Source organism: Mastomys coucha, unplaced genomic scaffold (assembly GCF_008632895.1).
Source record: "Mastomys coucha isolate ucsf_1 unplaced genomic scaffold, UCSF_Mcou_1 pScaffold8, whole genome shotgun sequence".
Classification (NCBI taxonomy): domain Eukaryota; kingdom Metazoa; phylum Chordata; class Mammalia; order Rodentia; family Muridae; genus Mastomys; species Mastomys coucha.
In genome coordinates this window covers 74,939,101-74,952,541 of record NW_022196914.1, presented here as the reverse complement: position 1 = coordinate 74,952,541, position 13,441 = coordinate 74,939,101, and the positions used below count along the sequence as shown (strand labels likewise).

General features: G+C 41.8%; 1 protein-coding gene across 3 annotated transcripts in view; it reads left to right on the top strand.

Moving 5' to 3' along the window:
- The window catches only part of Fst (follistatin), a 6,724-nt gene extending 1,750 nt beyond the window's left edge, over window positions 1-4,974 (top strand). Inside the window, exons 2-6 of one of the 3 annotated variants that reach the window (XM_031360362.1) lie at window positions 674-865; window positions 1,331-1,549; window positions 1,866-2,090; window positions 2,684-2,911; window positions 3,718-4,974. In XM_031360362.1, the coding sequence (XP_031216222.1) occupies window positions 674-865; window positions 1,331-1,549; window positions 1,866-2,090; window positions 2,684-2,911; window positions 3,718-3,800 (947 nt within the window). In that variant the 3' untranslated portion in view covers window positions 3,801-4,974. Of the gene's footprint in view, window positions 1-673; window positions 866-1,330; window positions 1,550-1,865; window positions 2,091-2,680; window positions 2,912-3,417 lie in introns of all 3 variants that reach the window. The other 2 variants (XM_031360361.1, XM_031360363.1) reach the window with 2 other exon arrangements.
- Window positions 4,975-13,441: the final 8,467 nt, after the last annotated feature.

The window sequence follows — 13,441 nt, the reverse complement described above, 5'->3', positions numbered from 1 at the left end:
CTGAAGATTCATATTCATTCTCCCTACCCCCCACTCTCCTCCGCTCCCTCCTTCCCTTCCTTCCACGTCTCCTCTCTCTTACTTTCTTAACCCCTGTCACAAATAATTCTCTTGCCGCCTACATGAAACCGACATGTAAAAACATCCGTCGCATCCTGTTTTTGTCAGGTTCTTTAATCTGGTCTTCCAGTCGCTGCAGGTTATGAAATGGGACGAATAAAAGTAAACAGTCTAGTAAAAGTCAATGCAAGCTGCACGTGTTGTGTCTGGGTCACTGGTAACTGACATTGATATGGCTGGGGCGCAGCGGAGGCAGCTCTAGCCCACCTCCCACCTCGGTGACGGGTCTTTGCCCACTCTCCCCTTTGGAGATTCAGATTCAGATTCTCTCTCTCTCTCTCTCTCTCTCTCTCTCTCTCTCTCTCTCTCTCTCTCTCTCTCTCTCTCTCTCTCTCTCTCTCTCTCTCTCTCTCTCTCTCTCTCTCTCTCTCTCTCCCTCCTTCCCTCCCTCTCTCCCTCCCTCCCTACCTACCTCTCTCCCTCTTCTGTCCCCCCTCCCCGCAATCGCTTGCTCCCCAACCCCACCAGGCCTCTTTACCCGGCTCTGAGCAGCCTTCCTTCCCACTACCCCAAGGCTCACTCATTCACCTCCTGATCCCTGTCTCTTTCACAGCTGGGAATTGCTGGCTCCGCCAAGCAAAGAATGGCCGCTGCCAGGTCCTGTATAAGACAGAACTGAGCAAAGAAGAGTGTTGCAGCACCGGCCGGCTGAGCACCTCGTGGACCGAGGAGGATGTGAACGACAATACTCTCTTCAAGTGGATGATTTTCAACGGGGGCGCCCCCAACTGCATCCCTTGTAAAGGTGGGCCTCCTCTCCCCTAGGCGGCAGGCCCTCAGTAGAGGGCGTCTTGCCCTCAGCGTTCCTACTATCTGGCTAAGGCTTAGGATTGGCAGAGTTTTGTTCAGTTTCTCCATTTTTTTTTTTTTTTTTTTTTAAATTTTACCCCGGGTGGAGTTAGTTAGGTAGAATCTGTCTCTGCTTGCGCTGGAGGCAAAACAAGGTCGGAAGAGGTCAGTCCCCAGGCTTCTTAGCCGAGAATGGTAATGAAAGCGACCAACCAGTGTGGTCTTTGAGAGAATTTGGATACAGGACTTAGCCTGAGGTCCCCAACCCCCAGATCCCTTCCAGGAGACTGTCTGGGGCCCTCCATCTCGAATGCGTGATTGCGCAAGACATCTGAGACCACCAGTCCACCCTACCCCACCCCCAGCTGACCCTCCAACTGGCTGGCCTTGGTTTGAATGTGTGCCTCTTTCCAACTCCTAGAAACGTGTGAGAACGTGGATTGCGGACCTGGAAAAAAATGTCGAATGAACAAGAAGAATAAACCCCGCTGCGTCTGTGCCCCAGACTGTTCCAACATCACCTGGAAGGGGCCAGTGTGTGGGCTGGATGGGAAAACCTACCGCAACGAATGTGCACTCCTCAAAGCCAGATGTAAAGAGCAGCCGGAACTGGAAGTCCAGTACCAGGGCAAATGTAAAAGTAGGTCCTACCCTTGAGCATCTCCAAACATTCAAAGACCCTTGAAGACCCAAGGGAGATAGATAGTCCAGTCTACATAAAGAGCCCCGGAATCCGAATAGTCATACCAAATAAAGGGGCTCTTATCTTAACTCCTAAAGGGTTATGAAGCCTGGAGTCACAGCACAGATCCTCTGGGAAACAGCCAGGCTCCCAGATGCCTGCTAAGAGCTGGATATTTTGCTTTTAATGATTTCCTCCATAATATCAGCTGCTTTTACTCCCCAAGGACCTGAAGATGCCTATTGAAATGTCATCTTTTTTTTTTCCCCTCCAGAGACTTGCAGGGATGTTTTCTGTCCAGGCAGCTCCACGTGTGTGGTGGATCAGACCAATAATGCCTACTGTGTGACCTGTAATCGGATTTGCCCAGAGCCCTCGTCTTCTGAACAGTACCTTTGTGGGAATGATGGAGTGACTTACTCCAGCGCCTGCCACCTAAGAAAGGCCACCTGCTTGCTCGGCAGATCCATTGGATTAGCCTATGAGGGAAAGTGTATCAGTAGGTATTCTGGATTGAGGAGAAAAAAAAAAAAGATGAGAGAGTTAAAAAAAAAATCTGTTTTAATAGTGTGGGGGCTAACCAATGACTAAATCCATTAAACATTTCTCCTGAAAAGCCACTGACTTCTAGAAGTTGCATTGACACACCAGCAAGAATCAGAAAACAATTTTCTATCTTAGAAAACTTAGAACTCACACAATTTTACACATTTTTTAAAAAGTGCCAGACTTGCTGGAGGCGAAAAATAATTACTTAACAGTTCCTAAAACCTGTTACCGGGTTCCAGTAATTGATGGAATTTGATTTAAAAAAAAAAAATCCCACTTGTAGGAAATAATCAGATGCATAGTTAACTCAAGAAGACTGTGAGATTCTGACCCAAAGAATATTATTTTTAGTGCAGTTCTATAAGATGCAAGAAAGCACAGTGGTTGTATGTGAGTGAGATTATAAAGCCGTTGGGTGTGACACTGTAATTAACTCATCAGTGATAATATATATAATATGTATATATGAATAGGGAATGGAAGACAGGGAGAAAAAACTGAGACACTCAGTTTGCTCATCACAGGTGTATTATATCCTAGAAGCAAAGTCCTGTGAAGATATCCAGTGTGGCGGTGGGAAAAAATGCCTATGGGATTCCAAGGTTGGCAGAGGCCGCTGCTCTCTCTGCGATGAGCTATGTCCTGACAGTAAGTCGGATGAGCCGGTCTGTGCCAGTGACAATGCCACCTACGCCAGTGAATGCGCCATGAAGGAAGCTGCCTGCTCTTCCGGTGTGCTGCTCGAAGTGAAGCACTCTGGATCTTGCAACTGTAAGTGTGATTTCTAACCTTGCTGCAATTTAGGGCCTTTCCAGGCAAGCCCTGGGGAATGGACAGTTTTTTAAAAAAAACAAAAAACAAAAACAAAAACATGCAGACCTCGCTATGTAAATCTGGTTCTGTCCAAGCTAGGTAGCTGCTAAATTTCACCAGCAATTCCTTGATCCTAAGCCAAATGCTCTGCAGTGTTTCCTGGCTTTTAGGATCTACCTGGTGGCCTGCCACTTGGTTGGTCACCTATGAAAATCTCTGTCCAGTTGTTTGACCCTCACTCCTTCCTTCTGGTATTTTGCTTTGCTATTGCCTCATTAACACCGGAATCTAAACTAACTGCTTCAAAAGTTCAAAAGTTTTGTTGTTTTGTTTTGTTCTTTCCGAGACCAGCTTTATATTATCACACCCGGGCTGCGGCTTAAAGCAGTTGCCACCTACTAACTCTGAATTAAGGAGCTAAAGTAGTGATACCTAGAACACGAGCGCTTTTTATCTGATTTCAGGAATCTGCCTGTAAAACCTGAGCCATTGATTCTTCAGAACTTTCTGCAATTTTGACTTCATAGATTATGGTGGTTTGTTGTTGGTTTTTTAAAAGTAAACTTATTGCATAACTGCAGAGGCCCCCCCAAACAAAAAACAAAAAAAACAAACAAACAAAAAAAGCATCACACTGCAAGTCATGTATAAATGCAACGCTGTAATGTGGCTGTATCAGAGGGCTCTGAAAACATACACTGAGCTGCTTCTACGCTGTTGTGATCCGTATTTAAACAACAGCTCCCCCTGTATTCCCCATCTAGCCATCTCGGAAGAAACGGAGGAAGAGGAGGAGGAGGAAGACCAGGACTACAGCTTTCCTATCTCTTCCATTCTAGAGTGGTAAACTCTCTACCAGTGTTCAGTGTTGACATAGCCTTTGGGCAAAACAAAACACAGCAAAATAAAAAATAATTAATAATAATAATATTATTAATTTTTAAAAAAGGAAAGAAAAAATAGAAAAGAAAATAAGAAAAAGAAAAAATATATTGTTCATAATGTAAATAAGTGTATGCTTATTTATTTGGGGGGAAACTATACATTAAAGGACCTTTGTCCTAAAGCTCTCTCCCAGGCCACATTGTTACTCACTGGGCGTGGAGAGATGGTCATTCTGTGGTCTACTGGATGAGGCCTATAGTTGAGACTTGTAGACATTTATTTATACTGTGTCATGTTTTATAATTTATACATAAAATGTCTGGTTGACTGTACACCTTGTTTTTTGAAGAAATTTATTCGTGAAAGGAAGAGCAGTTGTTATTTATTGTGAGGTCTCTTGCTTGTAAAGTAAAACTGTTTTTTCCCCCTTGTAAACCATTTAAATCCATTCCTCACTATGCACACCCACCTGTCTCCCTCCGCATCTCACTGTTAGATTCTTTTCCACCTTTTTAACAAATTTGCATGTCAGTTTCTGTCATGTTTATTTATTGGATTCTCAGCTGCCTAATCTGTACATACCTGATCCCTCGGGTTTTGTTTACAAGGAATCTTGACTGACCAAAAGGCATTGTAACTCTGCCACAGAAACAAGGTACAGAGGATGTGCGTCTTAGAGGAAATGCCTGCTTCCGTTCCCTCGTTCTGGTGAACATTGGGAGAGAGGATGAGAGAGGCATTAAAATTTCTAGAGATGTGCTTTTATGATGTTACAGATCCAAAGACATAGAGTAATGTGGGTGTCAGGAGACTGAAGAGAGGTGGAAGTCATGCCTTCAGCCTGTCATTCAGTGTTCCCTTTGAGCTAGTCCCCTGTACCTTTCCAATTAGTTCCTTTTCAGCCAATGTGTCACTAAAAGTTCCATCAAAGCTTTATCAGTTCAAGTTTCTTGCTTTTCATAATACTTTTTTCTGATGCAATTTTATATTTTCAAACATGGCAAGTTAAATATAAATTCATTTAAATATATAGTTTTGTACTTTTCTACCATGTAAATGTGCAATGTATATAAAAGTTATAATGTGTATTTGTAGATAAATGATGAGTGAAAAAATAAAAAAAAAAGTAAAAGCCAGTGGTCTCAGTTTCTGGTGATGGGAAAAAAAAAACTTATTTTGATTTGTGAGTGAAAATGTTCATGATACATGTGTTGATGGGGTATGTGGACCACTGATATTAAGTAGTGAGGATGCTACAACGTGAGGTAAGTAGAAAATCATCCTGTGGAGCGGGGGGGGGGGGGGGGGGGGGGGGGGGGCAGTGCTGTTGGAGATGGCTTAGCCATTAAGAGCACTTACTGATCTTCCAGAGGTGCTGAGTTCAATTCCCAGCAACCACATGATGACACACAACCATCTCTAAAGGAATCTGATGCCCTCTTATGGTGTTCTGAAGACAGTGACACTGTACTCATATACATAAAATAAATAAATCTTTTTTTAAAAAAAATCACCCCAGGACTGAAAAGGTGGCTCAGAGGTTAAGAGCTCATGCTCCATACACTTGTAGAGAACCCAAATTAGGCTTCCACAACCCCTATCAGGGGACTATGAGCCACCTGTTATCTGTAACTCCAAGGGATCCAATGCCCTCTTCTGGCCTCTGAGGTTACCTGCACGCGCGCGCGCACGCACATACACACACACACACACACACACACACACACAGACTTTTTTCAAAAAAAAAAATGATATAGATTGTTTTTCTTTTAAGGGACTAGAGAGATGATTCTGCACCTAAGAGTACTCACTGCTCTTACAGAGAAGCCAGGGTTGGTTTCCAGCACCCACAGGGAGTCTCACAAACATCCGTTATTTCAGTTCTATAGGATCCATCACCAGGCACACACATGGCATACATACATGCATGCAGGGAAACACATAAAATAAAATTCTACAATTTTATTTCCACGAGTGATTATGCCTGTGGTTACAGATAGTTGTGAGCTGTCATGTGAGTGCTGGGAGCCAAACCCTGGTATCCTGGAAGAACAGCAAGTGCTCTTATCTGCTGAGCTATCTCTCCAGCCCTAAATAAATGTTTAAGACAAACCAGTGGAAATTAAGGGGGTCCAGCAATTCCTGCAGGATGGACATGTGTTAATAGCCACAGACCAAACACTGAAGATGTGACTTCCTTCCTGAAAGACATCTATTGTGGTTTCCCTTTGAACATGTTATGGTTGGTATTAGTTGTCTTGGCACAGCCATGGACCTGCTATCACTACTAGGCTTATCTACATAAAGCATGATTCCCATTGTTTAAAAGGCAACATGCTACTAGAGAGTTTACTCAGTGGTTAAAAGCACTTGCTGCTCTTCCAGAGGACCAGAGTGCAGTTCCCAGCATCCGCATCAGGCAGTTCACAGCTGCCTATTGCTCTAGGTCCAAGGGATCTGATGCTTCTGGCCTGAATGCACACCAGCATGCATGTGTTCTCTCAGAGACACACAGACATATGCATATATGAAAATAAGATGGCTTTTAAAGTTAAAAATCAGTCACATACAGCATGAGAAAGAGTAGAAACAGACCAATATGCACCTGACGAGTGCAGTCAACAATCCAGTAAGTAGTAAGGACCACACTGGGCAGTATAGCAATGGAAGACTGGAAGGTAAAGGAGAGCAGAAGTGACTTCCACAGTGATGTTTGCGATTCCCCCTGAATAATGACACTCAAGGTAGGAGAAAAACTGTCAAAATGTTGAGGTTTTGTGATACATTGAGGAGCCTTGGAGTGGTATTTGGGACAGACACAGAGGCCCCCTGTGATACAGGGGATAAGTCATCAACACAGGTTTTTATTTCATTGTGTGCTTCATATTCAATCTAAATAACATATTTAAAGTGTCAACAAAGTGCAAGCTGGGAGGAAATGAAGGAAACTAGGAGAGGAAGAGCCAAGAGCAATTCATCTTAACTGTGCTAAACAAGCACGTTCTTTCAAAGACCAAGGTCCTGGTTGGCACGTTTATCCCTTTTTGTTATGAATGATTACTAAAAATTGTTTTTGGAGACCATTGGCTCGCAACTAGTCACCAAAGGAGAAACTGGGTAGAAGGATTTAGGTAATGAACAGAAGCCTAGAGAATTTTGTTCCCCAATTCCCACCAAAGGGGGAAGTTGAGGTGCAAAAGTCTAACCAACTGCCATTGACTGCAAAGGAGGAGATGGCCATAACTTCTCCAGGGCACACAGCTCTGGTTCTGCTAGGGAGGGCCTCTCTGAAGGAAAGGAGGACTGGCCAGATACAGTTTCACGGCCCTTCCTGAAGTGGGTCTGTGGCTTCATCCTGGGACGCTACACATGCTTTAAAGCTGCCATTGACGATCAGGGTGAAAAGATCAGACTTAACAGGCTCTGGTGTGCCTCTTGGCAAGCAGGAGTGATAAATCCAACAGCTTGCCTTTTAAACAACATCCAGGCTATTTACTTAAAATTGTATTCTATATTTGTCACCATCAATCATGCCCCTTAAAAAAAATAAAAACTAAAAAACAAAACTGTATTAGGGCTGGAGAGATGCTCTTCCAGAGGTCCTGAGTTCAATTCCCAGCAACCACGTGGTAGCTCACAACCATCTGTCATGGAATCCCATGCCCTCTTCTGGTGTGTTTGAGGACAGCTACAGTGTACCCATATAAATAAAATAAATAAATCTATTAAAAATAAAAACGGTATCTCAAGTTCCTTCTCAGAGTTTCATACTTTACACTAACTAATTTTACACTAGCTTAATTAGCACACCTCCCTCCACACAACAAAGAAGAAAAGAAATCTCTAGGTAAGCACTCTACTACTGAGCTATATTTGCAACCCTAGAGATTTCTTTTAAAATTAATGGTTAAAGTTATTATAGCTAGAATTCCAACTCTGACTCAAAAATATGTAAGTAAAAAAGTTATTAAGAGAAACAGTTACCAGCAACTAATTTCAATACTAGTATGACTACATCCTAGTCCTTTCGATTGCAAAATATCAAACAATCATGAAAAAAAAAATCAGTCAAAGCTCAAATTTTGCCAAATGTCACTCAAATGTAGATCTTTGTATACTATATGGAATTTAGTTTCTCAAGCATGGCAAAAATTAAATCTATTTTAATTGAAATCACCCTCAAACAAGACAAGTACAAGGCACCTGAAAGAATGTACCTAAGACGGAAATGCTATAAAGCACACTGAGTTAATTCACAGACACAGAATATTCTCCAATGAGAAAATCCGCATCCATGTGAAACATGCTAAACCTGATGACTGCACTGTAATTATGTGAAGGAACAGGCCTACTGTCAGGAAATACAGAATTATTTAGAAGGAAGAGCAAAATGTACTTATAATCTTTAAATGGCTTTAAAAGTAGTCCATGTTTTATCATAGTCTTCGAATCTAGTATATGAAAGACAGTACAAAAAGATAAAGCGAGCTTGTTGCCTTCAAACACGTCTCAGTAGAAGACCTGGGGGAATTTTTAGTACTATCTTTTTTGGCCAATTTCCTGTACGTTTGAAAATATACCCAAATGAAAACTTAAAACTTTTCAAACACCATTCTCAGGAAGGAAAGGTGCATAGTAGGCATCTATTCATCCTGCAAGAAAGCAAAAGCAGTGAGGTGGGCTAGTGGGCTCAGGAACATGCAGCCTTGCTTAATCACCTAAGTTCGAGCCCCGGGAACCAGCTAGTTGGAAGAAGAGAACAGACTTCCACGAGCATTAAAAGACTCCAGATGTCTATGTATAAAGTGTTTCTTTTCAGTGGCTGGTGCCCCAAATGAATATAGTAAATAAGTTTCCTCCCCTAGTATAACAATTACTATTACCTAAAGAAAACAGTTGCTATTGTGATTTATCATGTAATAATAATAAGAAGAAGAATAAGAATAATAATAAGAATAATAATAAATGAAAAATGGTACCAACTGAGGCTTGAAGTAGAAGCATAAATAATTTTTGAAGGGAAGGTAAATATAATTTAAACTATGTTACCCATGTTGGTATTCAACAAAACTAAACAGTTCTGAGTACTATAGCAAAAGTGTACTATTTTTTTTAAATAGACTTAGAGATATTATTCCCTGTTAAATTTTATAAAAAAGAAATTACCTATCGGGCTTTTCCAAAACTCAAAATGTGCATTGTATCTTTTTATTCGCGAAGTCAGCTTAATTCTTGCTAGTGAAATAAACAAAATCAGTGCCTTGCTGCAGGCGATAGATCACTAGAGAGGATCTATAGATTAGATCTATAAATCCCTAGAGCAGACTACTTACATGGTATCCAATATGCTAATATAAACTATGTGATTGTCGGGTTAGAAAGAATCCTGTTGACTAATGAAACTCATTTATTAAAGGAGATTTTTTTTTCAAAGCCTGCCTCCCAAGATTGACACATTTCTGCTGGTCCCATCCCAGTTTCCAGTCACTGCACAACACAATCCTACCTCAGCCAAAAGTAGTTATGTAAATAGACTCCAGGCATGCTTGCCCTATGTAGTCAGCAGACCTGCCCAGACATGCCCAAATCCCAGCTTCTATTTTGCTGGAATCCCCCCACGGGTACTGGATGGTCACTGGGGTTTGCCATCCTTGAGCCTCAGATATCTTGGCTGGTGCCATCAAGATTCCTGTGGCAGAGTCCTTCAAACACTTAAAAACATATTCTCTGGATTAGAACAAATGTCGTCCTGGCAAAGCTATACTATGTCATTCTTCTATTTTAAGAATATGGCCAAGGAACCAACTGGCAAGGCTAGTGGCTAGATATATTCCCACCAAATATCTCTTGTATTCATTCCCCAAGGACTCAGGTCTCTGGCTACAGTGAATAAGCTCTTCTCAAGAACTTTGGGTCCCAGCAAGAAGTCAGAGGGAAAAGTTAAAATCCGGGTAAGGGAGAGGTTGAGATATACTGTTTCCCAGTGGAAACTTGAGGAAAAAATTCACTTACCCACAAACATTTTTAAAGCCAAAACTGTGCTTCTAAATTGAGTCCAGTTTAAAAAAAAAAAATCTAAATTTTGATCTCTTCCAGCAAAAAAAGAAAAGTCCGTTGGATGGTTCCATGACCTTAGTACATAGCTCATAGTAGTGATGATGGTGTAAGAGGAATATTAAAAACCATTCCTTAGAGTTTCCTGACAATGCTGTGGGCTTGAGTTGATGCCTACAGGTAACAGGGACTGCATGATAGAAAAGGCAGTGAGAATGGGGACTCCTAACATAGATTTTCCTGTGGGATCAGTATCCAAGGAGACATCATCAAAATGGGCTTTGGGCAATTTATTCATCCAGCCTGTGGCACTAACACAGCACAGAAACACGGTAAAAAAAATAAATAAATAAAGTTGACGTGGACATGAAAGGAGGTCTGATTTCAGAGACTGGATAAAAGTCAAGAAGTCCAACACCTTTAACAAACTTTTCTGTGAAGTTTGCCTACATAGAAATAACATTCCATCTCTATGAAGTTAGCTCAAGTAAGAACGTTAAAAAAGCAGTGCTGGACAGTCAAGCATACGTGACCTGGGACGGCCTTACTCTTGTTTCCATGTGTAAACCTGCAATTCTCTGGGAACCCCACAAACAAGTCTATAAACCATTTACAGGTTAAAAATATATATATATATTTTAAAGCAGTCTTAATTCCTTGTACCACCATTGTGACCTGGAGTTTTACCTTATCAACTGTCGTCCTTTCCACTAGGCATCAGAAACTACACTGCCATCTTACCAAAAAGAAGGAGAACATTCCTAAAAACGTTTGCACAAACTTCAGAAGACAACAAAATTGCGTATTTGATGGCTGCTAAGATGCCTAAGCACAAACCCCCACCACAGTAGCCTACACTCACATATCTGAGTGTCTGCCCTTTTTAAAAGTATCTCCCCTTCTAGTAAAGGCCATGCTTAAATCCATTTCTTCCTTGTAAACTCCATTTCTGCTTCATTCTTTTCCATCATCTGCATCAATGGCTCTCAACCTTCCTAACACTGCAGCCCTCTAATATAGTTTCTCCTGTTGTGGTGACCCCCCCTCCTCAGACATAAAATTGCTTCATTGCTACTTCATAACTGTAACGAATTGCTACTGTTATGAATGATTGTGTAAATAGTGGATATGCAGAGTATCTGATATACCACTTCTCTGGTTTTATTCTCCTTAACCTAAGTATGTCCTTGATATTTTTAAATATTTAATAAATATTTATTAAATAAATAAAACTTTAATAAAGTTAAATAATATGTGGTCATATATAAAGAATAATAAAAGTGATAAGTAATAAAGTTTACTTCATTCATTCAAAGTGTGTGTGTGTGTGTGTGTGTGTGTGTGTGTGTGTGCTCGCATTAGAGAGAGAGGTCGGGGCGGGAGGGACCTGGTTCGATATTTATAATGCACCTTCTTGTATCTCCCTATATATGAGACTGAGTCTTCACCTCTGTTACCACTATCTCACCTCGAGCATTCTCCTGAACACTGTTATTTGAATTTTTCTCCTATACTCTTCTGAAGAGGTTTTCAAAGATCACCGAGGACTCCCAAGATTTCCAATGCAATGAACACATTGGACGCCATTCAGTCCTTATCTGACAGGGTCTTTCTTTTCATTCTGCCCTGCTAACCTGTCAATTCTCCGGGCTCTTAGTGCCCACGGCCTCCTATCTCCTAACCTCTTTATCCTCTAAATTTATGAACTATGTGCCTCTCACTAGGAAAGCAAGCAGGAAACCCACGGGCCCTATCTGACTTGAATTTTATTTGATGGCACAGAAGCATGAAATTTTACCTTAGTTTATTATATTTAAAACCTAGAAATTTTTACACACACCAATCTAGAGTTCTACTTTTCTTTGTCAGACATCACTGTGTTACGCAGGCACCTTTTCTGGGAGCAGGCAACTGTGTCCTTTAAAAGCGAGAAGCCCTTCCTCCCTCATTTCTGCTTCCCTTTCCTGCCACTGTCCTGAAGTTGCTTTACCCCTTTCGTGCAGTCATCTGACCAACTTCCCTGTTCCTGGGCCAGGACCTCCATGCTCTAAATTGTCCATCCATTTCCAAACCCCACTAACCTCAGGGTTTGAACCTCTGATCTCTGTGCTTGAGTTCAAAGCTCGAGCTTCAGATCACACTCATCTTCTAAGACAAGACACTGGCCCTCTAAGATACACCCATAGAACGTGCTGCCCCTTTGGAAGGGATGACACAGGTCCTCCTCATTTCCCCAGTTAAACTTCTTTCAAATCAAAGCATTCCAGGAAGCATCTGATTAGAAAAACTAAGTCCCTGCCAGGGTTGCTTAGATTCTAATTTGAAAAAAAAAAAAAAACAGAGTTCATCACAGAAAAGTAAAAGATTATATATCAAGGCTAATTCTAAAGACCTTAGCCACGAGGACAGGCAGATACAATTAGATAATGAAAAGTAATAACGGGCTGGGAAGATGGCTCCCTGAGTAAGAACACTTGCAGAGCAAGCATAAGGCTCAGAATGCAAAGCTCAGCTGCCAGGTAAAATAGCTACGCACCACTTCATATGCCTGCAACTCTGGCACTGTGCTGGGCAGCAACTGGAGGATTCCTGGAGCTTGTCAGCCACCAACCTAACGATAAGTTCTGTGAGCGATTCTGTGTCAAAGAAATAAATGGAGAGTGTTGGAGCCAGTTGCCATGTCTTTTCTTTGGCTTACACACACACACACACACACACACACACACACACGCACGCACGCACGCACGCACGCACGCACGCAAGCAAGCACAGTTCCTCTATATTCATAAGGAGATAATAATAGCTACAGTTGTTTAAAGTAGAGCCGTAAGTGTCTGCACACAAAGAGAAAACATAGATACTGTCTACAAGGCCTGAGAGTGCCTTCTGAGGTTCACTCAACATCTGGGAGCTGTTCAGAACCCACTTCAAGGCAAAGCCGCCATCTTATAAAATGGCTGCCATCACACCGCAATATTTCAGCTGAACTGGCAGATGCAGGGAGGGTGGCTGAGAAACACAGCAAAGAAAAGACGACAACAGGAACACAAAGAAAAGTAATGTCCTAGATGATCAGCAAGAGCGATAATCAGAACTGTAGCCTTCAGTGGATCTGTGCAGAAGGGAACAGTTTCAAGTCTTCACCCGACCTCAAAGAAAGACTTGCAGGCAATTAAGAGTTCTCTGACAGCAGGAAAAAACTCACATGGAAAGGCCAGATCCATGTTTGTGAAGTGTGCCAGATGTTCTAGGTGATAGAAAAGACCAGGCCAGGAATGGAAGCCACTCCAGTTATCCCAGCACTTAGGAGCTGAGGCAAGAGGTTTGCTGCTCGTTAAAGGACAAGCTAAATAACAAAGGCCTCAAAACCTTGCCTCAAAAAAAAAAAAAAAAAAAAAAGGAGAAAAGAAAAGAAAAGAAAAGAAGGGAAGAAGTGAATAAATATCTCTCTTTGCCAATATACAGGGACATAAGAAATAAATACAGCCGGGCGGTGGTGGCGCACGCCTTTAATCCTAGCACTTGGGAGGCGGAGGCAGGCGGATTTCC